Source organism: Podarcis raffonei, chromosome 2 (genome assembly GCF_027172205.1).
Source record: "Podarcis raffonei isolate rPodRaf1 chromosome 2, rPodRaf1.pri, whole genome shotgun sequence".
NCBI classification, from domain to species: domain Eukaryota; kingdom Metazoa; phylum Chordata; class Lepidosauria; order Squamata; family Lacertidae; genus Podarcis; species Podarcis raffonei.
In genome coordinates this window covers 768,463-791,216 of record NC_070603.1, presented here as the reverse complement: position 1 = coordinate 791,216, position 22,754 = coordinate 768,463, and the positions used below count along the sequence as shown (strand labels likewise).

Here is a 22,754-nt window from a genome sequence, read left to right as displayed (position 1 = left end):
ATTCAAGGATATACAGTCAGCCCGTTTACTTAAGTGCTAGAATAACTGGACAAGGCTGTAAAAGACCAGCTACCAGACAACAGCAAATCAATACCTCAAGAGAGTGGAATTAGACAAAGGTGCAAAAATGTTTACAAAGCATGGGAGCCAACTTGAGCCCCAAATGCAGAGAAAAGAAAGGTCCTATTGCCGCTGTGTGTTTGTTCTTCTCTTCTTTCCTATCACCAGTATCCACGGGAAGAGAAATTTTCCTGCAGTCCTCAGCAACTTATGACCTAGGACAAATTTTTAAGTTGGCGCTGGTCATCAGGGCCGTCTTAAGCATATCCGGCGCCATGGTCCCTCCGGCACACACATACACACACACCCGTTTCCCAGAGTTGTCCACCTTCTTTTAGGGAGGACGGCACTGCTGGAGGAGGCGGGCAGCGGCTGGAGGGCGGTTCCTCCAGTGGGGAAGAGGCGGAGGCTGGACACGGCGCCTCCTGGCTCAGCTGGCCGCTTCGTGCTGCGGTGGCTACAGCAGATGGAGGCTCTGGGTGCGGCGCTGCTTTGGCATGGCAGAAGCAGGCGAGGGCGGCGAGCTGATGCTGGGAGGTGCCGCGTCCAGCCTCCACCTCTTCCCTGGCGCCCTTCAGAACTTGGTGCCTTGGGCCCCGCGCCACTAGCCTCTATGGGTAAGACGCCCCTGCTGGTTATGGACTACATACATACTTGCAGCTGTGGATTTAAAAATTTGAATGAAGAGGGAAAGAGCATTGGACGGTTTTATCTGATTTTAGCTCTGTGACTAAAACCTTGGCATCATATTACACACACACACACACACACACACACACACACACACACACACAAAGCTGTGATCTGCAGCCATTACCAAGTGTTTCAAGCTAGACTCCTATTACCTATCAGGTCAAACCTGTGAGTTAGAAAAGAGAAAATAAAAGCCAGTACCATTTTACAGCTGCAGTTAGGATTGTGATTGGAAAATCCATTGTCATCTTCTTTTAAGTTTGTGGAACGATGAGTGTACTGTGCTTCAATGCAATTGGGGGTGGGGAGCATTTTCTTATTTGGTTGGAAAAATGGAAGTATTACTGTCCAGCAAGGATCTGTCCAATAGGATAGAACATTATTTTCATCTGCCCCATCCTTTTGCGCTGCAGGGCAAGAATGCCACCGTCCCTGAAGTGCAGATCAAACCCAAAGCCGGCCATAGTGCTGAGAAGTGGTCAGCTGCGGAGTTGCATCCCAAGCTTGCAAATGAAAGAAGAATGCAGCTCTACCCCTCTGGAGGCTGGATCACAGATGGGGTTGTTGGGGGAAGTCTGAGCAGTTTCCGGGCTGGTGAATTTTCTAAGTTCTGGAAAGTCCCTGATGCTGAAATTGAAACAAGAATCCTTAGTTGCCTCCAGATGCTTCTCATGGTTAGAATACAGCAAAAACAGAGACCATCAGATTGCACATTTATGGCAAATTATTTATTTGCAAGGCTTCATGTTTGTAAGAGGAATAGCTAGCTTTTTGACTAGCCTAAGTTGTGGGAACTGCCACATAGTCTCTGCGGATTAAGTCAAAATTCTCTCTCTCCTCAGCCCAATTATCTGTTTCTGTAAATTGGACAAATAATGTATTCAGTCTCTCCCAAATATAATTTGCCTTCTAGACTTCTATTTATCAGAGTCTGTAAACCACCTAATCATAAAAACCGCTAAAGTCAAAAATTAAAATCCAGCTTATCTAAAAATACAAAATAAAAATAGCAATTAAAATATACATTAAAAAATAATGGTCAAGGAGCATTACACCATTTCATGTGTAAGACAAATAGCTATCAGCTTTGAAAATTAAGGGATGTGTAAGCACATGGAAATTCGCAGTATAGGAAAGAACAGCCCAGGACTCTGCATTAGCACCTTAGGAAAATGAGAGACCTTTATTACATAAATCCAACAATCCTGGCAACTTCAAAAATATTAATTAGAGCAGACCTACAAGCCAGGGATATTTAAAAACCCCCAGTAATAAACAACTACAGGTAGGGCTGAAAAGATCAAATCTGAACTGAATTTGTAAGATGTGAGAACAAATGATCACTTTCAGTTTTCTACTTATCCAGGAATTGAGACAAAGTTCACATAGGATATGCAGTGTCTTCCAAATGCTGCAGATGTAGCAAAATACACCCTTGCACAACTCTCTAATGGAAGGGGGGTGCACCCCCATGCATCAGAAAAATGTCGAGTGAACATGCTCTTAATGGGGAGAAGAGGGGGTTTTTAAGGCACTATTTTACATTCGCTGGTTAAGCAGCCATAATCAATGCATGGCTAAAAATAAATGCTTACCAAGTTGCACTGATAGCTTCTGAAGATACCGTGTAACGTCTTCTATATAACTTTGACAAGCCTTCACCATCTGATGGACTTCATCCAGCTAAGGAAACAAACATTTTAAAGGTCAGAACCCAACAATGGGATCCCAAAAAAGGACAGACTTCCCCTTCAGTTTCATCTGGATATTCCTAGGATTTGCTTTTCAGAAGAACATCCAGATCTATTAAGCAACAGAAATCAGAAGCCACCTTTCCATGGCGAGTGGACCCTGTCACCTTCTGCTCCATTTAAACCTTAATTCTATCTGACTATGTTTTTAGCAGTTTTTACCTTTAAGCTGCCTTGAGCCCCATCAGGAAAAAAGGCGGGGTATAAATAAATATATATAATAAATATTATATATTTACAGCAATTATGGCTAGGAGCCACGGATAGCCTTATCCTCTGTGAATTCTGCTAATCCCCTTTGTGGCCATCACTACAGCTTGTGGTGAAAATTTCCATGATTTAACTGTGAACAAGGTCTTCCTTTTGTTTGCCCTGGATCTTCAAACATGACTCACCACTAGCTCCATGTAGTCAAAGACCTCTCCTTGAGAATCCAGTATTTTCTGGTAGTCTGGCTTGGCTTGAAGTACATGGGCCTGGGATGCCCCAGTATAGCTATAAGGCTCCTCTGGCACTTGCTTCAACTTGTACTCCTGTAGCTGCCTAAAAGTCAAGTTTCAGTGCTTAATAGCTGATGCCATCCAGCATACTAACATCAGGAAGCAAGTTTATAGGCTCATATCTGGGGGCAAGGCAATACAGGCAAGGCAAGACAATACAGCCCAATAGACTGATCTAGCATCCACATTTGTATTAGCACTGTGAGCATGCCAAGAAGTTCACATATATAAGTGTGTAACTGCCTTCTGGCAAACATGATGAGCCTGCTTTCATCATGGTAAGAATAGTCCATGCAATTGCATGATAATCCCTGCCCCTTCGCCGGCTTCACAGCTGAATTGCTTGGTCAGAGTGTTGCTGAGGCACTATAATTGTCCTGTACCTCCCCTGCCTCCCCACCACCTTTTTCTAGCTACAAACTTGGAACTAGGAAATGAAGCAAGGAGGCATAAGGTCAGGAACAACTAGAGAGTCAGGGCCGTGGCAACCACAAATTTTGACCTGGGTACCAAAGTCAGGCATATATTGTGGACCTCTGTCTGTATTTAGTTCTCTTTTTGCACACACACCCTTAAGCTTCTCAAGTTTCTTTTCACTGAGTTAATTTTACAGCCTCTGGGTTACTTGTGCTCTGCTCAAAGTTCAATTTAGTGACCACCTCTAGTTGCCTTGTCAAAGGGAAGATGGTCGCTCTAACCTGGATATATCCTCTGCATTTTTCTGGTAAGACAGAAGCAGTTCCTCCCAGGCTTGATCCTCTGCAGAGAACCTGGAGAATGAAGAGAAAAGACAACAGACTGTTTAATGCCAAGGCCTGAGCACAAGAGCCCTCCCCTCCCCTCCTGTGGTTTCCAGTAACTAATATTCAGAAGCACACTTCTTCCAACTGTGGAGGAAGAACATTGCCTCCAGTTCCTGAAGGCAGAACACAACCTCTTTCATAGATCTAATCCTCTTTCAAAGCCCTCTGAGTGAGTGGCCATCACTGCCTCCAGGGGAAGAGAGCTGCATATTTTAACTATGTGCCGTGTGAAGGACTTTCTTTTATTCAGCCTCTAGTACGCCCTACAAGCAGGGCAGGACTGAGTAGCTTTGCTCTGATGGGACAAGATTGCACATAAATTATACTCCTCCACAAGTTATTGAGAAGTTCCAAGATATATGAATAAAATATTCAAAATAAAATCATAGACCCCACCCTAGATAGGTCTTACCTGACTGTCGTCTCCTTTAAGGCAGCCACCATGGAATTCAGCACTGGATCTGCTAAGCCCCTAAAATAGAAAGACTTAAATGGTTATGAAGTATGGCAGAGGGACTCCTCGTAACTTCAGTGTAATTCTGCGGTGTTGTACTGTGGGCCCACAACTAACGCGAGGGTTACGTTCCGGGGATCGCACCTGAAGTCAAAATCATGTTTAGTCAAAACCATTGGGTTCAATGAAGGGTGGCATTGCCAAAGTCATTTTTCCTGGAAGCCTGCTCCCTTTCTATTTTTGTTGTTGTTTTTAATTACCATGTGCGTATTTTATTCACATGTTTTTATCTTATGCTGGTCTGCAACCTTCATAAGTTTGATGATTACCATGTGTGTAAAGCTGAATGCACACAAATTAAATGTGTGCAAATTGTGGGTTTACTGTATCTCGCTCTCCTGTTTAAAAAAGCAGTTTCTGGTGCTGCTCACAGGCCATTGCCTGAAGCTTAGCTGAGATTTTACTAGCCTGAGTGACAGCTTCATGTGATGAGGTGAAAACCAAGAAGGCAATCAACCCAGGATTGTGTTAAGTGCACGATTGGGATGAAGGGCAAGTAGCCATTACCCCTGGGAGTCCTCAAGGCATTTTTGCAGAGTTCCATCTAGTTTGAGTTTCTTTGTACAGTGGTTCAGATCTTCTGAAAGTAGGTTCACTGAAGGTAGAGATAAAGAGAAATCATAGTAAACAAAAATTCCATGTGAGGGGCCAACTTAATATGGGCTGAAACAGTTGTTTTTCATCTCTGTTCCAGGGAGCAAGTCAGCATTATTCTATGTTCTTTGTTCACATAATGTGACAGCAGGGTCAATAGCTCAATTTGAACCTCTGGCTCTCTCTCCTTGCATGACTACAACTCCTATCAGCCTTATATGGCCCTACTGGCTGAGGCTGACGGGTGTTGTAGTTCAGCAACTTACAGAGTGCTGAAGGCTCCCCACCCCTGGAGTAAACAGTACCAGGCAAACGGAACCATGGTCACCTAGCTTAAGTTCATTTCATATTCCTAGCTAGAGCATTGTGTGAACCAGATATGCACCCTGGAATATACCTCAGAATTCCCTGCAATGAACAGAGGTTCCAAGGCACACAGGAATACAGAAAGTTTCTGACATCTTTCCCCGTTGGGGATTGAGACTTAGACCTCCTGCATGCCAAGCAGGGCCTCTCCCTCGGAGTCAGGGCCTTTCTCTTGAGGCTTTTCTCCACAGACAAGTCAACATGGAAAAGTGTTCACTGAAGGTGAAGAGTAAGATAGCCAGTGCATTCTAAAGACTGACACGGGAGTACAGTAAGCCTGCAACAACATGGGGGTTAGGTTCCAGGGATCACACCTAAAGCCAAAATCATGTATAGTCAAAACTCAATGGGTTCAATGGCAGGTGGGTTGCCAAAGTCATTCTTCCCAGAAGCCTGCCCCCTTTTTTTCTTTTTTTGCCACAGAACTAAAGCTGAATGCACCCAAGCTAAACACACATAAGTTGTGGACTTACTGTATTGCACAGGATTTCCTATGCACCTATGGTAGATCCTTAACAGATGGTCCTAGCTTTCTCAATTACTTCACCAGAATTGAAGCTCAACAATTTAAAGCAATGGGGTTATAGGGAAAGCAAAGGTGTATAACAGCAACAGTGTACTACTGGCCTGCGTCTTTTGCAAAGCTACTTCAGTTCCGAGGCAGTCATGAATAATTTTTAGGCCCTCAATAAAACTGACTTCCATGCATCCTTCAGCTATGCCACACTTCTTCTTTGTTTAAGTCAACTGATGTTAAGACCCACCTTTCTGTTCAAAAGTTTCAGGATCAAAACCTTCAGTCTGCTTTAATGAGCACTCAAGTTTCCGGGCAGAGTACTAGGAGGGAGGGGAAAGAAAAATATTTGTAAGCGGGGGCATTTGCTTCCATAGTGTTCATAGCATTCAGACAGAGAACTACTAGAAGGGAACAAGGCAGATATCAAATAGCACAAGAAAAGAGGAGCCACAAGCAAAAAATCAATGCAGGCTTTTTCAGTATTGTGGCCAAGGCAGCGTCTTTACTCACAAATGCCCTTTTATTCTCTATACCAGGAATGAGCAACCTGTGATTCTCCAGATGGTGTTGCATGCTGATACTGTTGCAAACTGCTTAGAGTGTTTTTTTGTTAAGATAAAACATCAGTTGGGCCATGAGGACCCACATAAAATTGGTTTGGAGGCCCTCAAGCAAGTTAGCCTTCTTAGTCAATGCTAGGTAACAGCTCCTGTGTCTGGCACATCTCTCTCTGGGCTTCTGGCCCTGCCTCTACCTGCTGCTGGATTTCCACCAAGCCTCAGATGAAGACTGCTGGCTGAGGCACCACACTCAGCACATTACTGGGCAATTTTTAAAAAATATGAGACAGCAGACAAAAAGCTTTCAGATGCAAGGAATGCCAAGCTCTAAAGAGTTCACAGTGCCCAGGTTTGGGTGTAGAAACTCAGAAATAGTCAAGTGAAGTTGGGATCTGAGCCAGAGCTCCACAGGCATATGAAGTGACAGGTCAAAGAACTTTAAGAGGGCAGGTGGAGCCTCTAACTGCGGAGACCGAGGTTCTAAAGCTAATTTTAATACATTGCACCTGCCAGTTGGAAGAGGAAATCCACTCCAATGATGAGGGGAAAGCATGACAGAAATGGATAATTAGGACATCATCAGCAGCATACATGGCATTTACAGCAGTGGCAAAAAAGACAGGCACAACACAACAGCTACGTTTGTGTCCCAGGAATCTTACAATCTAAAATTTGGGAGTGGAGACCACAAGGTAGACTGAAAGACATTGAAAGGGGGTGGGGGCAAGGAATGAATAAGACCAGTGATTTTTTAGTTTACTGCTTTTCTTAAGTCATCCCACCAAAAATACAGAGCAGCTTACAACTGCAAACTTAAAATCCCTTATCTGGGAGAAAATCCACTAAATTAAATAGGACTCACTTCTGAGTAGATATGGTAAAAACGACACTGTAAAGCCACAATTAAAGCCTCATACACTAACATAAAAATGAATAAACAGTAATAAAGCCAATTTTATTCTATGCAAGTTGGGTCACCTAATTTTTTCTGTGACAGACAGTAAAACAAGCAAATTTAAAATCATGACTCAGCAAAACTATAAATAACTAAAAGCCAGCAATAGGTCAAATCCATCTGTAAAATAATAATAATAATTTAATTATAATTTATTATTTATACCCCGCCCTCTGGCTGGGTATAGATAGACAAGATGGAAACTAAAACCCAGGCATAAAAGCTGAAGAACTGCCAAACTACTCTTATTTTGCAGAGACAATAATAAAATAGTATCAGCAATGTTACGAGATCTTCACCTGGTGCCAAAAATACAGTAAAGTAGGTGTCAGGTTAGCCTCTCTAGGGAGAGCACTCCAGGTAATGTGTGTCGTAACAGTACGTGTGACTGCAGAATGCAGTTTCACACACGTTAGCTTGGTTTTAAGCTGGGGAAGCTACAGAAACACATTGCAGAATATAATAATGACATTTTTATTATATGTATCCTGCCTATCTAACTATATGAAGCCGCTGGGAGAGATCATCAGGGGGTTTGGGCTGGGTGTTCATCAATATGCGGATGATACCCAGCTCTCCCTCTCTTTTAAATCAGAACCAGTGAAGGCGGTGAATGTCCTGTGTGAGTGCCTGGAGGTGGTTGGAGGATGGATGGCGGCTAACAGATTGAGGATGAATCCTGACAAGACAGAAGTACTGTTTTGCGGGGACAGGGGACAGGCAGGTGTGGAGGACTTCCTGGTTCTGAATGGAGTAACTGTGCCCCTGAAGGACCAGGTGCGCAGCCTACGAGTCATTTTGGACTCAGTTATCCATGGAGGTGTGTGTTCAGGGCTGCTACTAGCTCCATCTGGTACACAGGCTGAGACCCTACCTCCCCGCAGACTGTCTTACCAGAGTGGAACATGCTCTGGTTATCTCCTGCTTGGACTACTGCAAGGTGCTCTACGTGGGGCTACCTCTGAAGGTGACCCAGAAACCACAACTAATCCAGAATGCGGCAGCTAGACTTGTTACTGTGAGTGGCCGCCGAGGCCACATAACACCGGTCCTGAAAGACTTTCATTGGCTCATAGTACGTTTCTGAGCACAATTCAAGTATTGGTACTGACCTTCAAAGCTCTAAACGGCTTCGGCCCAGTATACCTGAAGAAGCGTCTCCACTCCCATCGTTCAGCCCAGTACAGTGCTGAGGGCCTTCTGGCAGTCCCCTCACTACAAAATGTGAGGTTACAGGGAACCAGGCTGCACCCGACCTGTGAGATGCCCTCCCATCAGATGTCAAGGAAATAAACAACTATCTGACTTTCAGAAGACATATGAAGGCAGCCCTGTTTAGGGAAGTTTTTAATTTTTTTTTAATAAATATTTATTGAAATTTTCAAAAAATAAAGAAAAAACAAAAAACAATTAAAAACACATAAAATTTACATTCCTTACTGTCAATAACCAATTTCCTTGACTTCCCCACACCTCCCCTTCTTGTATTCCATTTCCAATTTTTAGCTCAGCAAGTTCTTGTCCCCAAACTTTACCTTATTTTCTTTAATTCATTTTAGTTAACCAATTTTAACTTATAAACCTCAGTCTTTATACATCAGTACTTATTCTTAAAAATCTTTTTCTAAGGTCGACCCCAATTCCCTTCCACGAATTCCCCATTTTTATATTAGTAGCAAAACAAAATTAAAAGAAACAGAGTATAATTGTACACCCTTTGGATTCCCAAAGCCCCACCCCCCCTTTCCCGGTTTCGAAAACCCAGCAAATGTCCATCAGTCTATCTGCTGTCAGCCTGGCGACCTCACGTCCGAGGCTCTTAATTCTCTCTCAATTCCTCTCTGCCGGTTTTTTTGATAGTCCTTTATATTGAACACCAAATCTCGAAGAAGCTCTGTCCCAATAAGGTCCATGTTTCTTCCAGCCAGGCCTCCATATTTAAAAGTGGAGCCAAAATCTTGTTTCTTGCTTCTCTTAAGTCCAAATGTCCCAAAAGCTCCAGTTTCGACTTTAGCCAGGTTTGTAATCCACAGGTCTTCAGATCTCCACATAAGGAGATCTCTCCATTCTCCATTCTTCAATTCAAACCAAATTTTCATCATCCTGATCTTATTTTCCTTTGTATCCATCTTAACCGGCCTCTGGCTCTCCTTAATCATCTGTGGCATTATAGCTCCTCCTTCCTTTTCCTTCAAATCATCATGTATCTCTTTCCTCACATTCTCAAATTTCTCAGATTTCTTTTCTTGTTCAGCTGCAGAGATTTTTAGTTCAGCTGCAAAACCTTTTTGTTCAGCTGCAAAGACTTGAGTCAAGTCCCTTCCAGGCTCAGTAGTTTTATTTACTGTTTCATTCAATATTATAACATTTGTAGCCAAAACATCACTTTGTTCTTGTAACTTTCCCAAGAGAAAAAAAGTCCTCTCCAGTTCAGCCAGTGTTTTTCCACTTACAGCCATTCTTGTAATGTCCTGAACCCCCTCTAGAGGGGTTCTGGTTTCTTAGTATCTTCCAGTTCCAACCCAAAAGTCAAATTAGCCTTTTCTTCTTTATTTTTAACAATTTATTACCAAATTGTAACAAATATAACCAGCAAAGACAACAGAAACAAAGTTCTCCTTTTTCCCCAACTTTGACAGCTAGTTTGACAGCTGTCAAAGTCTTCTATATCTCTTCAGCAGGCTCTCTCACCGATCGCTCCCGGGTCCTGGGGGAGGGGTGACAATTCCGCTCTCAATATTAACTCTTATCCTCCAGCACAATCACTTATATTGCCAAAACGTGGAGTTAATTGCTTTTATCCACAAAAGAGAAAGGTGTTCTCTCAACCTTAGTTATAAAATCCTTGCTTTAAGATGTTTACAAGGCGGGTAGGCGGACTTCCTCTTTGCACCTTACCCGGTCGTGCCTAATTCCCAAGAAAAATTTCCCTTTTTAAGTCCAATTTCCGTATTACTCACGGGTTGTTACTTTTAGTCCAAATGTTCAGAGAAAGAAGTCAGCGCTCTCCGTCCATGGCATGCGGCTTCACTCAGTAGGGGAAGCAGTCGACTCTCAGCACCGCACCGCTCTCCGTCCCCCGTTCCGAAGCCTTTAAAAAGGCTCCTTCGCGGGTCGGGGGGGCGCAAATGGTGCCCGCCGAGTCACCAGGTCCACAGGCTTCAGCGCCTGTGGTTTCTGAGGGTCCCCGCGTCGCCAGGACCCGACCCCTACTAAGTCGATTTCCGCCGGAGCTCGGAGGGAATCCGCCATTAGGCGATGGCGCTAACCCGGAAGTCTGTTTAGGGAAGTTTTTAATGTCTGATGTTTGATCGCTTATTATTATCATTATTATCATTATTATCATTATTATCATTATCATCATCAATTCTGTTGGGCTGGAGAAACCCAGCCAGATGGACGGGGTTTAAATAATAAATTATTATTATTAATACTTCCAACAAATATGAAAGCATAATAAACATTACACATTAAAAGGCTTCCCTATACAGGGCTGCCTTCGGTGTGGGTGCCACTACCGAGAAGGCCCTATGCCTGGTTCTCTGTAACTTCACTTCTCGCAGTGAGGAAACCACCAGAAGGCCCTCGGGAGATGGACCCCGGTGTCCGGGGTGGAGACACTCCTTCAGGTAACACAAGGCTGAGGCTGTTTAGGGCTTTAAAGGTCAGCAGCAAGAACTAATAAAGAGTAGAAAGGAGAGCATTTTTGTGAGACAGACAGCCTTACCCGGAAGCTGGAGTGGAGAAGTTCCACCATTCTGTCTGTCTCTGGCAAGTCCAGGCTGATTGCTTTACTCAGTTCTGAAAGTTAAGCACAATACCACTTAAAGTCCAATAACACTAGCCAAATAATTCAATTGTGCATTTTTAACATCTTTTCGGTACTGTACAGTACATTAAATAGTTGCGTAATCAAAGCATACCTGATTGCTAAGCTGTAACCATCCACCACAATTTTATCAGACGTGGATACAGATTGTTTCTTCACATCAATAACACTACTACAGATATCTCATCTGGCTCCCCATTATGCCCAGCATTTGTGACTGACCTGGCCTGCAATTCTACACACACTTGCCTGGGAGTAAGACCCACTAATCACAGGGATACTTACTTCCAGACACGTATAATAGCATTGCACCATTAAGAGTAACACATATGCCTTTCCTTAACACAAATTAGAGAAAGTGAATCATCTTCTGGACCCATGAGGAGGAGGCCTGAAAGAGATTTCCTACAATGGATTTCATCCGGCCATTAACACAAGTCTCTACTAGTCCATGCAGGAAGTGCACTTTTTGGACATCACAGTGCATCCATAACCACCACCTTATTGAGAAACAAGCCACTTCCAGCTACCATCCAGAACACACTACAAGTGATAACCGATTAATGCCTGTCCAAAAGACTCACAATCACGTGCAGCACTGAACCCGGAAGTGACCGTAAACATCACCAAAAATGTCATTAAAAGGGCGTAATGGGGCAGGGTAAGATGTATGTGTGTTCCACCAACGTGTGAGGTGACAGGGAACAGAATCCTCACGCGAAATGGTCATCAACTGCACACAATCCACTATCTTCAGTCAAAACCTACAAAATATTATTTTTTTCTCCTGTTTTTCGGGGGGGGGGCACACCTCCACAATATCATGGATTTTTAAGGAAAAACTACAATACTCATCTAGGAAGTAAATAAAGATCAACAATGGGCAGTGTGTCCCTATGAGTCACCTACAGTAGAAGCCCAAGTGCACCACTGCAAGCCAGATTTTCCTGAGATCAAATAAAACCATGATTTGAAGTGGTTGTGCCTTCTGGGGACCTGGTTTGTTAGGTATTGTTTGCAATAGCACACATGTAACATAAAACCATTATAAACACAAGGGAGGAGGAAGGGGAATCATTCCACAGAGGTCCGTGCTTCTGAGGTTGATTTCCAAATTGAAAATCATGGTTTGCAGAGAACAAGTGTTACATCTGTACCAGACCTGTGAGATGTCTATATGTACCCTGAGCACATTAATTTTATCCAGAGAACAGAAAGGCCCTTTTTATGGAAGTACTGAGTCCAGTCAATGCAGGGTTGCATCTGTTCAGGGATAATACATTTAGCTGCTGCTGTAAGTAATGAATATTTCTTCTATAGTTCCATAGCGATCACACTGGTTGATGATCTTCAGCGGGCTAGGAACAAAGGTGAAAGCTGTTTCCTAGTTCTGCTGGATCTCTCAGCGGCGGTTAACACCATCGACCATAACATCTTTCAGGACCATCTGGAGCTGGGGGAACTGTTATACAATGGTGTTATAGAATTATAGAATACAGCAGCTAGACTGGTGACTGGGTGCAGCAGCCGAGACCATATAACACCGGTCCTGAAAGACCTACATTGGCTCCCAGTACGTTTCCAAGCACAATTCAAAGCGTTGGTGCTGACCTTTGAAGCTCTAAACAGCCTTGGTCCAGTATACCTGAAGGAGCGTCTCCGCCTCCATCATTCTGCCCGGATGCTGAGGTCCAGCTCCGAGGGCCTTCTAGCGGTTCCCTCACTGTGAGAAGCAAAGCTACAGGGAACCAGGCAGAGGGCATTCTTGGTAATGGCGCCCACCCTGTGTGTCAGGGAACTGCCATCGAAGGAGCAGGAGGTGAAAGGGCTCACAGAGGGTGAGAGAGACCATTCAGCTGAGGAGGGAACCAGCAGGGGGAGAAGTGGAGTTCCAAGGGAAAGTGAGTCGGAGGGAGGGCTCAGAGACACTTCCAGCGAAAATAGTGGGGAGGTTTCAGGACCTCCCATAGGGACACCTACTCCTCGCCGGAAACTGTCACGCCGAGAGTCCAGAAGACGCGTTTCCGTTAAGGAGCTTTTATGCTGGAAGAAGTTCCGTAAACGCCCACTGTCCGATTCTACGAGCGACTGATGGAGCCATGCTTAAGGAGCTCCGTCACAGACAGAGGTTTGTGGACTTAGCCAAACTCTGAGGGACTAGGATTTTACGCACAAGCAGCTCACCATCCCATCACAGCAATCGGACAGTCCCTGAAAGCAGCTTGTGCAGAGAGGCATCATGAGCAACCCAGCCGGAGCCGGGGGAGCAGGAGGAGCTGGAGAGGGTCCAAGCCTGGAAGAAAGGTACAGGGTGTTGGAAGTCCATCTAGCGCTGCAAACGGCGAGGCTAGAGGAAAGGAGGGCGCAGGATGCAGAAAAGGCAAAAGGCGCTACACTAGCAAGAAAGATGCCAGGATTGGTGCAGAAGTTTGGGGGGGACCCCAGGGACTATCAAGCCTTTAGGACAGAGATGCAGTATGCTCTCGAGCTGCAGTTTGACGACTTTCCCGACGAGGCATCGCGAGTGGCGTTTGTGATTGGCCATCTCGAAGGGGGGGGCGAGAGACTGGGTTAGACCCCTGATGGCAGGGAATAGTGAAATGCTGAAGGACACGAGGAAGTTTTTTCGCGCCATGGATTTGATGTTTTCCAGCGAGATTGAACAGGGACTGGTGCGCAGACAATTGATGGCTTGTAAACAGGGTAGCCGATCGGTTCGTGAGTACTGGACTGAGTTTACAATGTTGATACATAAATTGGGGTGGGACCTATCGGCGGAACCCATTCAAATGCTTTTTGAAGAGGGGCTTTCTTCGGCGGTGAAAGACGAACTTTCCCGGGCGCCCAGGGCGGAGTCTATGGACCAGCTGACCAAATCAGCGCTGACCATTGGAGCGCGCCAGGAGGCAAGAGCCTTGGAGAAGCGGGAGGGGAAAGGAGAGCGTTGGAGGGATTTCCGCATTCCAGAGATTCCGGAGCCAAATTTCCCGCCAGGAGAGCCGATGGAAGTGGGAACAGCGCGCGCGCGCGCAGTTTCAAATCCCAGTGAAGGGAGGAAGAAGGAGGGAAAGAGCACCAAGAAATGTTATCTCTGCCAGCAGCCAGGTCACTTTGCCAGAGTCTGCCCGCAAAGAAAGGAATGGCAAGGGATGGCGGGAGCTGTTGGGGGGAAGGAGGAGGGAGTCCAGGAGCCAGTAAAAGCCAACGCCTGGCTGCCACCGTCAGGGCACTGCAGCCAGGCCAAGGAGCAGTAAAAGTGCCCACTCCGGAACCTCCAAGACCAGCCCTGGTAATAGAGGTGTTGCTAGAGCTGGCAAACGGATACCCACTAAAGACAAAGGCGCTGTTGGACTCAGGCAGCTCCTGTAATTTTATGAGTAAGGAGTTTGCAGCTGAACACCAGATACAGATACTCCCTTTAAGCAACCCCCTGCAGGTGACCACGATCGATGGGAGGGAGCTGTTGGGAGGAGAAGTTAGCCTACAGACCGTCCCAATGGTTATGAGGGTGGCCAGGCACACCGAAAGGATAGCGTTCAATGTGGCCACCCTGGGAGGGGCTCCCGTTATTTTGGGAATGAGCTGGCTAGCGTTGCATGATCCGCTAGTGGGCTGGCATCAGAGAGTGGTTTCCTTTGGGTCAGCACATTGCCTGGAACACTGCAGAGAGGGAAAGGTGCCAGAAGGGGCAAAAGCCTTTCTAGCAGGGACGGAAGTGGCGGACAAAGGGAAGGTGCCCAAACAATACGCTGACCTGAGCAAGGTCTTCAGCGAAAGGGAAGCAGATAAACTACCACCGCATAGAGCATTTGACTGCCAAATTAACCTGGTCCCTGGGGCCCAGCTCCCCGTGGGCAAGCTGTACGCCATGTCAGACAGGGAAATGCAGGAGTTAAGGGAGTTTATTGATAAGAACCTGAAGAGGGGCTTCATCAGAGAGTCCAGAGCGGTGGGGGGGAGCCCAGTGTTTTTTGTGGACAAAAAAAACACGGATAAACCCAGGCTTGTAGTGGACTTTAGAGCCTTAAATGCAGTGTCAGAACCAGTGGCTTTCCCCATGCCCAGAATTGATGACATTTTGACCAGGGTGAGGAAGGGAAAGATATTCACGAAACTGGACCTGAGAGGGGCATACAACCTGATACGAATAAGGAAAGGGGATGAATGGAAAACCACCATGTTCACCCCTTTGGGGGCTTTTGAATATTTAGTTATGCCATTCGGATTACAATCAGGCTCCGCATGTTTTCAATCGTTCATGAACCATGTCCTGGGACCTCTGCTCTACAAGAATTGCGTGGCCTTCCTCGATGACGTGCTGATATATTCAGAGAATGAGGAGCAGCATGTAAAGGATGTCAGGGAAGTGCTGAGCCAACTGCAAGCAAACCAGCTGTGGGTGAAATTGGAGAAGTGTCAGTTTCACACCAAGGAGGTGGAATTCCTGGGGTACCGCTTATCAGACAAGGGATTAGCCATGGATCCAGGCAAGGTCCAGGCGGTGCCGGAATGGAAGACACCGAAAACGAAAAAGGATGTGCAAAGGTTCTTAGGGTTTGGGAACTTTTACCGTAAATTCATCAAGAACTTTGCCCACTTAACGGCTCCCATCACGGACTGTCTAAGCAGCAAGAAGAAATTCGTTTGGACGGCGGAGGCGGAGCAAGCGTTTGAGGAATTGAAAAGGGCATTCGCTTCGGAAGAACAGCTCCTGCATGTGGATTTACAAAAACCCATGAGAGTGGAAACTGATGCCTCAGACCGGGCGGTGGGGGCGGTGCTGCTTCAGCCGGGGAGCAATAAGTCGGAATGGAGACCGTGTGCCTTCTTTTCGCGTAAGCTGAACAAATCCGAGAGGAACTACACCGTATATGACCGAGAACTACTCGCCATTCACGAAGCGTTCCGGAGATGGAGACATTTACTAATTGGGGCACAGCATAAGGTGCAAGTGTGTACGGACCACAAGAATTTGGAGTATTGGAGAACGGCACGAGTGCTCAACCAACGACAAGTGAGGTGGGCCCAGGAGTTCTCCAAATTCCATTTTGAAATTTGCTATGTGCCAGGTCCAGAAAACATCAGAGCGGAGGCTCTCTCACGCAAACCTGAATATTTGGAGGGGGAGGGAGCGCCTGAAGAGAGACATATTATCCCAGAGGACCGCTGGGTGTGTGGGGCGGCCTGGGTGGGGCAAAGGGAACTGGTAGAGGGAACGGTAAATGATGAATACGCCCAGAATAAGCTCAGAGGTTTAAGGAGAGAGGGAGAAGACCCCGGAGGTTTTGAAGAAAGAAACGGGGCATTGTATTACAAAGGGGCACTATATATACCCGAAGGGGAATTGAGGGGGAGAGTACTCAAACAGCTGCACGACAACCCCACAGCGGGGCATTTTGGGCAACACAAGACCATGTGGTTGGTGACCAGGGAGTTTTGGTGGCCCAAGGTGAGGGAGGATGTACGGGAGTATGTGAGAGGGTGTGACCAATGCCAGAGAGCCAAAGGAGAAAGGCGGGCGCCAGCGGGGTTATTAGAACCGTTACCCACACCAGAACGACCGTGGGAGGCGGTATCGATAGATTTTATGACTGATCTGCCTAAATCCCAGGGGGAAACCGCCATACTAGTCGTAGTAGACCTGTTAACTAAGATGGGTCACTTTGTAGCTTGCTCACATGCAGTCACGGCGGAAGAGACAGCGAAATTGTTTGTAGAACATATTTTTAGGCTGCATGGCGCCCCCTTGAGGGTGGTCTCCGACAGAGGGAAACAGTTCACGTCCAGATTCTGGAGGAAACTTATGAGCTTGTTGCACGTAGAGGTCAACTTTTCGACTGCCAGGCACCCTGAGACCAATGGGCAGGCGGAGAGGGCAAACGGTATCCTCCAACAATACCTGAGGTGTTATGTCAATGACAGAGAGAACGATTGGGTCGAAAAGTTGGCGCTAGCGGAATTTGCTTACAATAATGCGGAGAATGTGTCCACCGGGATGAGCCCCTTTTTGGCTAATTATGGGTGCCACCCCAGGGCGTTTCCAGGGGGAGGAGGGGAGAGATGGAGTGTCCCGGACGCCGAACATTTTGTAGAAGAAATGGAAGCGATCCATCGTCAACTCCAACTCAACTTAGAAAGGGCCAAAGAAGAATATAAGAGGCAGGCAGACAAGAGCAGAAGGGAAGGTGAAACCATTAGGGTGGGGAGTCAGGTCTGGCTATCAACCCAAGGGTTGCCGTTCAAGGGGGGTTGCAAGAAATTGAGACCCAAAAGATTGGGACCATTTGAGGTCATCCAACAGGTCAACCCAGTGGCTTTCAGACTCCGGTTACCGAACCACATGAAACTGCACCCAGTATTCCACAGGTCATTACTGTCACCATATAGGGGGGAAGGTGAAGGGGTATCCACACGGGGGCCAGTCTTAGAAGAAAGGGAAAGCAGCAACCATGTGGCGGAGATCATCGACTCCAGGTGGAAGGGTAATCAGGTGGAGTATTTGGTCGCGTGGGAAGGGGAACCGGAGTCGGAAAACACCTGGGTGACGGCAGAGGAGGTCCGTGACGAGATCTTGATCGAAACGTTCCACCAAAGGTTCCCCAGGAAACCTCAGCCAGTAGCGAGGTTCCGGAGGGAGTACTTTGGCACCACCGACGATGAGGAGGAACTGGAAGGATTCAGGGAATCGGAGTTGGAAGAAGGAACAGACTCCGATGAGGAGGAGTACTTGGAAACCGGAAACAGCAACAGGTGGAGGGAAGTGTTCGAAACTTCGGAAGATGAGGGAGGTTCTTTCAGGGGTTTTGCTCCCTCGCCTCCCGCAGAGGAGGGGAGGGAAGGGGGTGAAGGGGGCCCTGGAGGGGAGGTGGATGTCAGGGAACTGCCATCGAAGGAGCAGGAGGTGAAAGGGCTCACAGAGGGTGAGAGAGACCATTCAGCTGAGGAGGGAACCAGCAGGGGGAGAAGTGGAGTTCCAAGGGAAAGTGAGTCGGAGGGAGGGCTCAGAGACACTTCCAGCGAAAATAGTGGGGAGGTTTCAGGACCTCCCATAGGGACACCTACTCCTCGCCGGAAACTGTCACGCCGAGAGTCCAGAAGACGCGTTTCCGTTAAGGAGCTTTTATGCTGGAAGAAGTTCCGTAAACGCCCACTGTCCGATTCTACGAGCGACTGATGGAGCCATGCTTAAGGAGCTCCGTCACAGACAGAGGTTTGTGGACTTAGCCAAACTCTGAGGGACTAGGATTTTACGCACAAGCAGCTCACCATCCCATCACACTGTGCAACGCCCTCCCATCAGATGTCAAAGAGATAAACAACTACCTGACATTCAGAAGACATCTGAAGGCAGCCCTGTTTATGAGTGACATTTTAATGTATTTTTAATCTTTGTTGGAAGCCACCCAGAGTGACAGGGTGAGCCCAGCCAGATGGGTGGGGTACAAATAATATATTATTATTATTATTATTATTATTATTATTATTATTATTATTATTATTATTAACCTAGCCCCAGCTTAGTCGTGACATTATGCTGAAAACATACCAGAAACATCCATGTGAAGAGGAGGCAAAGACTTCCGGCGATTAGTGCCCAGCTTCAAACTGTAGCGATTCAAGGAATGACGCATGACTCGTGGGTTAGGGAGATGGCCAAAGGATTGGTTAAATGAAGTAGAAGCCTGTCCTGATCCAGGACCAAGATTCTGCAGAGGTCCTTTCTTAGGGCTGGGGCCGTGGGCATCCCCTTCGTTTGGACTGGGGCTTAGATTGCATTTTCTCTTGCCAATTTCTGCTAACACCTGAGTGTGACTGGCTCCTGGGTCACTCTGGATACCACAGCTGAATCTAATGTTATCTGGCTCAGAAGCACATCCTGCCTCCGTTTTCTCCTGACTGCACACATTTTCTAGAAAGAAGGGAAAAGAGGAAAAACTAAACAAAAAACTTGAAATACTATGAAGTGCAGATCCAAGTATACACAATGGCAACAAAGTATACAACAATGGCAGTTGACATTTAAATTAATGCATGAATTTATTTTGCATAACAAAGGGCTTGAAGGTGCCATAGGAATACACTGTGGATCCACCAGTTTGAATGATCAAGAGGGTGAAGAGGAGAACTTTGGCTACCTGAGAACAGCTTCTAAGCCAATCAGTGCCAAAGTTCATGTTGTAGCACCATGGCATGTAATGTGTAGGCACACTAGTTCTAGTTCCTTCTTCCACAGGCACATCAAATTTATTACTGCAAATATAACATGCCTTTCAACCTACCAGGGGCAGTGAAGGCAGCTCACAAGATAATACAATGCAAAGGCAACCCAATCAAAACTATGTATCAGATTTAAAAAGCCAAAACAACTTTTTCTAAAAATAGAATTGCAGGATCATCAGCAGCAATGGCTATGTAAAATGAACCTACAGTTGTAAATGTCTGGGAGTACAAAAAAGGGTTTGCCAAAGGACTCTATGGAATGGCCAGGTGGGCCTCCTCAGGAAGATGGGAGGTTGGAAAATAAAAATCACTAAATGGTATCCCTGCTTGCTTAATAGTAACCTGTCAGATTACCATCCTGACAGCATTGTTGTCTGGTTTAGTGCTTTTAATTCCAAAGCATCCCAGTTGAGGGAAGAGCCTCAACTGGGAAAGCAATGCTTATGAGCTGAAGCTGTACAAGTTTAAGGCAAACAATTTCAATCATCAATTTATTTGTTTTTATTTACTGATCTCCCCATTACCATCAGTGGAGTTTATTCCTAGGTTGCAGAGGACTGCAACCTAAACTGCAATTCAAGGGCAGTGAGATTCTAAGAAGTCCTGTGGTGTATACAGAGGATACAGATGGGAAGTATGAATTCGCTGCATAGATTCCAGCTTCTTACCTATTAGCAGAGTTTAGTTGGCATACTTTTGAGCTATCAAAATATTACATTTCCCCCTTCAATTGCAATTTTATTTTTTAATAACTGGAAATGAACTGTTCAGTTTCTCCTGCCTCGGCAACAGAGCATCCATGCATACAGTAACCATGTAAAACAATTCAAAAACTATCAATTCCTTTACCTAATGTTGCAACATTTTTTCTATCTTCAAAGCCAGGCTGATTTTCTTTAGAAGAGTTCTAAACAAAAAATGAATATTTCTCATTACACGTTATCAGACATTTTTTTCCTCCTCACAGGATTCTACAGGTTTTGCAATGATGTAATCTTGCAAGATTTATTATTTTCTTCCTAAATTTCAGCCCAACCTTCAATGCTCAATGTAATAACTTGTTAAATCATTTAAAGCCTAATCCTGCACACATTTTACATGGAAGCAGTCCCATCAAATTCAGTGTGTTGTATCCGATGACGTCCCATTAGTGCAAGGGCCTCCCTCCCTCTGAGCAACATGACTTCCTTTCTTTGCATGCCCACAGCTCCAAAATCTCCTCCGGGGCAGGGGCAAAACAGAATGGGAGGGTGGGGAGAGGAGAGAGAGGTAAGTCTCATTGTGTAAAATGAAGTCCTTATGGGACAAATTCACTGGATACAACCCAGTAAAATTTGCACAGGATTAAAGCCTCAGATTATGGTTTACAAATGTGAAGGCAAACCCAAAAGCAACAATGATCCATCCACTGAAAAAAGCAAAAACCAATAACACAAAGAGCAGCTAATAATCCATACCTATGGAAAAAATAACCAATGCCTGGAGATTTAGGCAGCCATTGTGACAAGAAACTAGAAAAGAAACACAGTGTTTCAAACCGTGTTTATATTCCAGTATGGTTATAAATGCATCACATTCCCATTAAACTACATTCCATATGTGATCCACATCTGGAGCAAAAAGTGAGCATTTTAAAATTACCTCAAATAATAGGAAATACCCACTATAAGTTAAAAAAGAAAAGTAAGGCTACCCTTGAAGAAAAGATTATAAATGCCTCCCTGCAACACTGTCCAAAATCAGTCGTGACCTCAAACATGATTAGTGCCCCAATTTCACATAATATACACATGTACCCAATTGCTCTAGAAGGTATTAGGACATGCTTTTTTCAAAAAAGGGAAATGCATAGCCAGACCTGTCACTTGTGTTACAGATATACTTCACACTAAACACTCCACTTTTCTGCTACAAAGAAATGGGCACAGTATTGTCTTTTTGTCATGTACAGATACTTATTTTATTAACTGGCTCTCACACATTGGCCTATTGTTATAGTAGAAATCGGACTGCCACCGTGTATGTTTTTAGCATAGCTTAATGTCTTTTAACAGCTGCAGCAACTGAACAGGTGCAGCATTCTCAAAAATGCTGTGCCTGTTGGGTTTCCAATTTTCTTGCAACTATTTAAACGAAGAATTCATCAGGAAAGCAAGGTAGCAACCCTAAGTATGGATTGCTTGGAATTTGTTATTGCGGCATTAAGTTTTATGCACTTTATAGCTGGTAAAGAACACTTGTGTTACCTGTTGGGTGATGCCCTTTGGAAGACTGTCTTCTGTACTGAAAAGTTCAACAACAACAAAAATTAAGCCTTGGGCTTCTACCCCATTGCTCCAATACCTCATGCACTGCACCTTGCATTTCTCCCACACCACATTCTGCTCCCACAACTAGGATCAATTCACCTTCCACTTAACTTTTGCAAAGCACCTACATGTTACACACCTGTGTTATTAGCATTTCCTGTAGTAAATTTTATTTATTTTTAATTATTCAACCCCATTCTTCCCCGCCAAAAGGATGGTCAACACCTTATAAAGCCAAGGAAACAAAAAACAGCAGCAATGCAACCCCTGAGGTTGGTTGGTCTCCAGGAGGGAGCGACCCTTTCCCGTGGCAAGCCCTGTCCTCTGCAATTCCTTACCAGTAGCAGTTCCGCAGGAATCATCCCCTTGAAAACTTTTTTTTGGTTAGACAGGTTTTTACAATATGGGTGGTTTTTGTTTTTCTTTTTTTAAAAAATCCAATCAGTATTTATTGATGCTTTTATTTTGCTTTTAAGGCTACTGCTGTTTTTATTATTTGTGTTGTAGCCCATCTTGCTATACAATATAGCTATGAAAGTGTAGGTTTTATCTACATTTGTAGATAAAATAACACAAACAGAATTAAATCGCAATCGAGGCCCAAGCAGCAACAGAAACAAACCCTTGCTTAAAATGGAACATTTTCCAAATAAAGAGGGTCATAACCAGCTTCACTCAGAACAGCAGCGGCAAGTACAGAATGGCGCCCCGCCCGTTTCTCTGCTTCGCCTGCCTACTTGTGCGCCTCCCTCTGCATCGCTCGGGGTTGGACTGGATGACCTTCTGGGATCCCCCCCCGCGAAAGGCGCGGCGGGCTTTGCCCTGAGGAGCCACGGCCTTCGCCGCCCGGGGACTGACTCCGTCGAACAGCGCCCCGCCCCCGCAAGACCGGGCGCGGAAGCTGCCCCCGGCCGGGCTCCCTCTCGCTGCCCTCCGTCACCTGCCGGGACGAGGCGCCGCCGCCGCCATTTCAACGTCGCCGCTGCCGCCAGAATCAAACTAGCCCGCCGCCACGCATGCGCGCCGGCGCCCCACCCGCCCTCGGCCCCAGAGCCTTCTGGGAAGGTGCTGTTGGCTTACCCC

The 22,754-nt window shown here is 45.7% G+C and overlaps 1 protein-coding gene across 2 annotated transcripts; it reads right to left on the bottom strand.

Annotated features, from left to right (window-relative positions):
- Positions 1 to 834: 834 nt before the first annotated feature.
- DSN1 (DSN1 component of MIS12 kinetochore complex) lies at positions 835 to 22,724 on the bottom strand. 2 transcript variants are annotated; one of them, XM_053369108.1, is made up of 12 exons: positions 22,612 to 22,724; positions 21,609 to 21,645; positions 20,212 to 20,269; positions 18,689 to 19,051; positions 11,041 to 11,114; positions 6,046 to 6,118; positions 4,829 to 4,916; positions 4,220 to 4,279; positions 3,703 to 3,774; positions 2,900 to 3,047; positions 2,349 to 2,436; positions 835 to 1,380 (listed from the first exon to the last, which is right to left on the bottom strand). In XM_053369108.1, exons 1-12 carry the CDS (start codon positions 22,638 to 22,640, stop codon positions 1,283 to 1,285), a joined length of 1,188 nt encoding a protein of 395 aa, XP_053225083.1. In that variant the 5' UTR covers positions 22,641 to 22,724; the 3' UTR covers positions 835 to 1,282. The 2 variants fall into 2 exon arrangements, with proteins under 2 accessions (XP_053225083.1, XP_053225092.1); XM_053369117.1 differs by lacking the exon at positions 4,220 to 4,279.
- Positions 22,725 to 22,754: the final 30 nt, after the last annotated feature.

Excerpts from the sequence above, each read along its gene's own strand:
- DSN1 (XM_053369108.1), bottom strand. The coding sequence starts at position 22,640 with ATGGCGGCGGCGGCGCCTCGTCCCGGCAG. Across the intron at positions 20,270-21,608 it reads CAAAGGGCATCACCCAACAG|AACTCTTCTAAAGAAAATCA; the intron begins GTAACACAAGTG and ends TTTTTTGTTTAG. Across the intron at positions 1,381-2,348 it reads GAAGCTATCAGTGCAACTTG|CATCAGGGACTTTCCAGAAC; the intron begins GTAAGCATTTAT and ends TTTCAATTTCAG.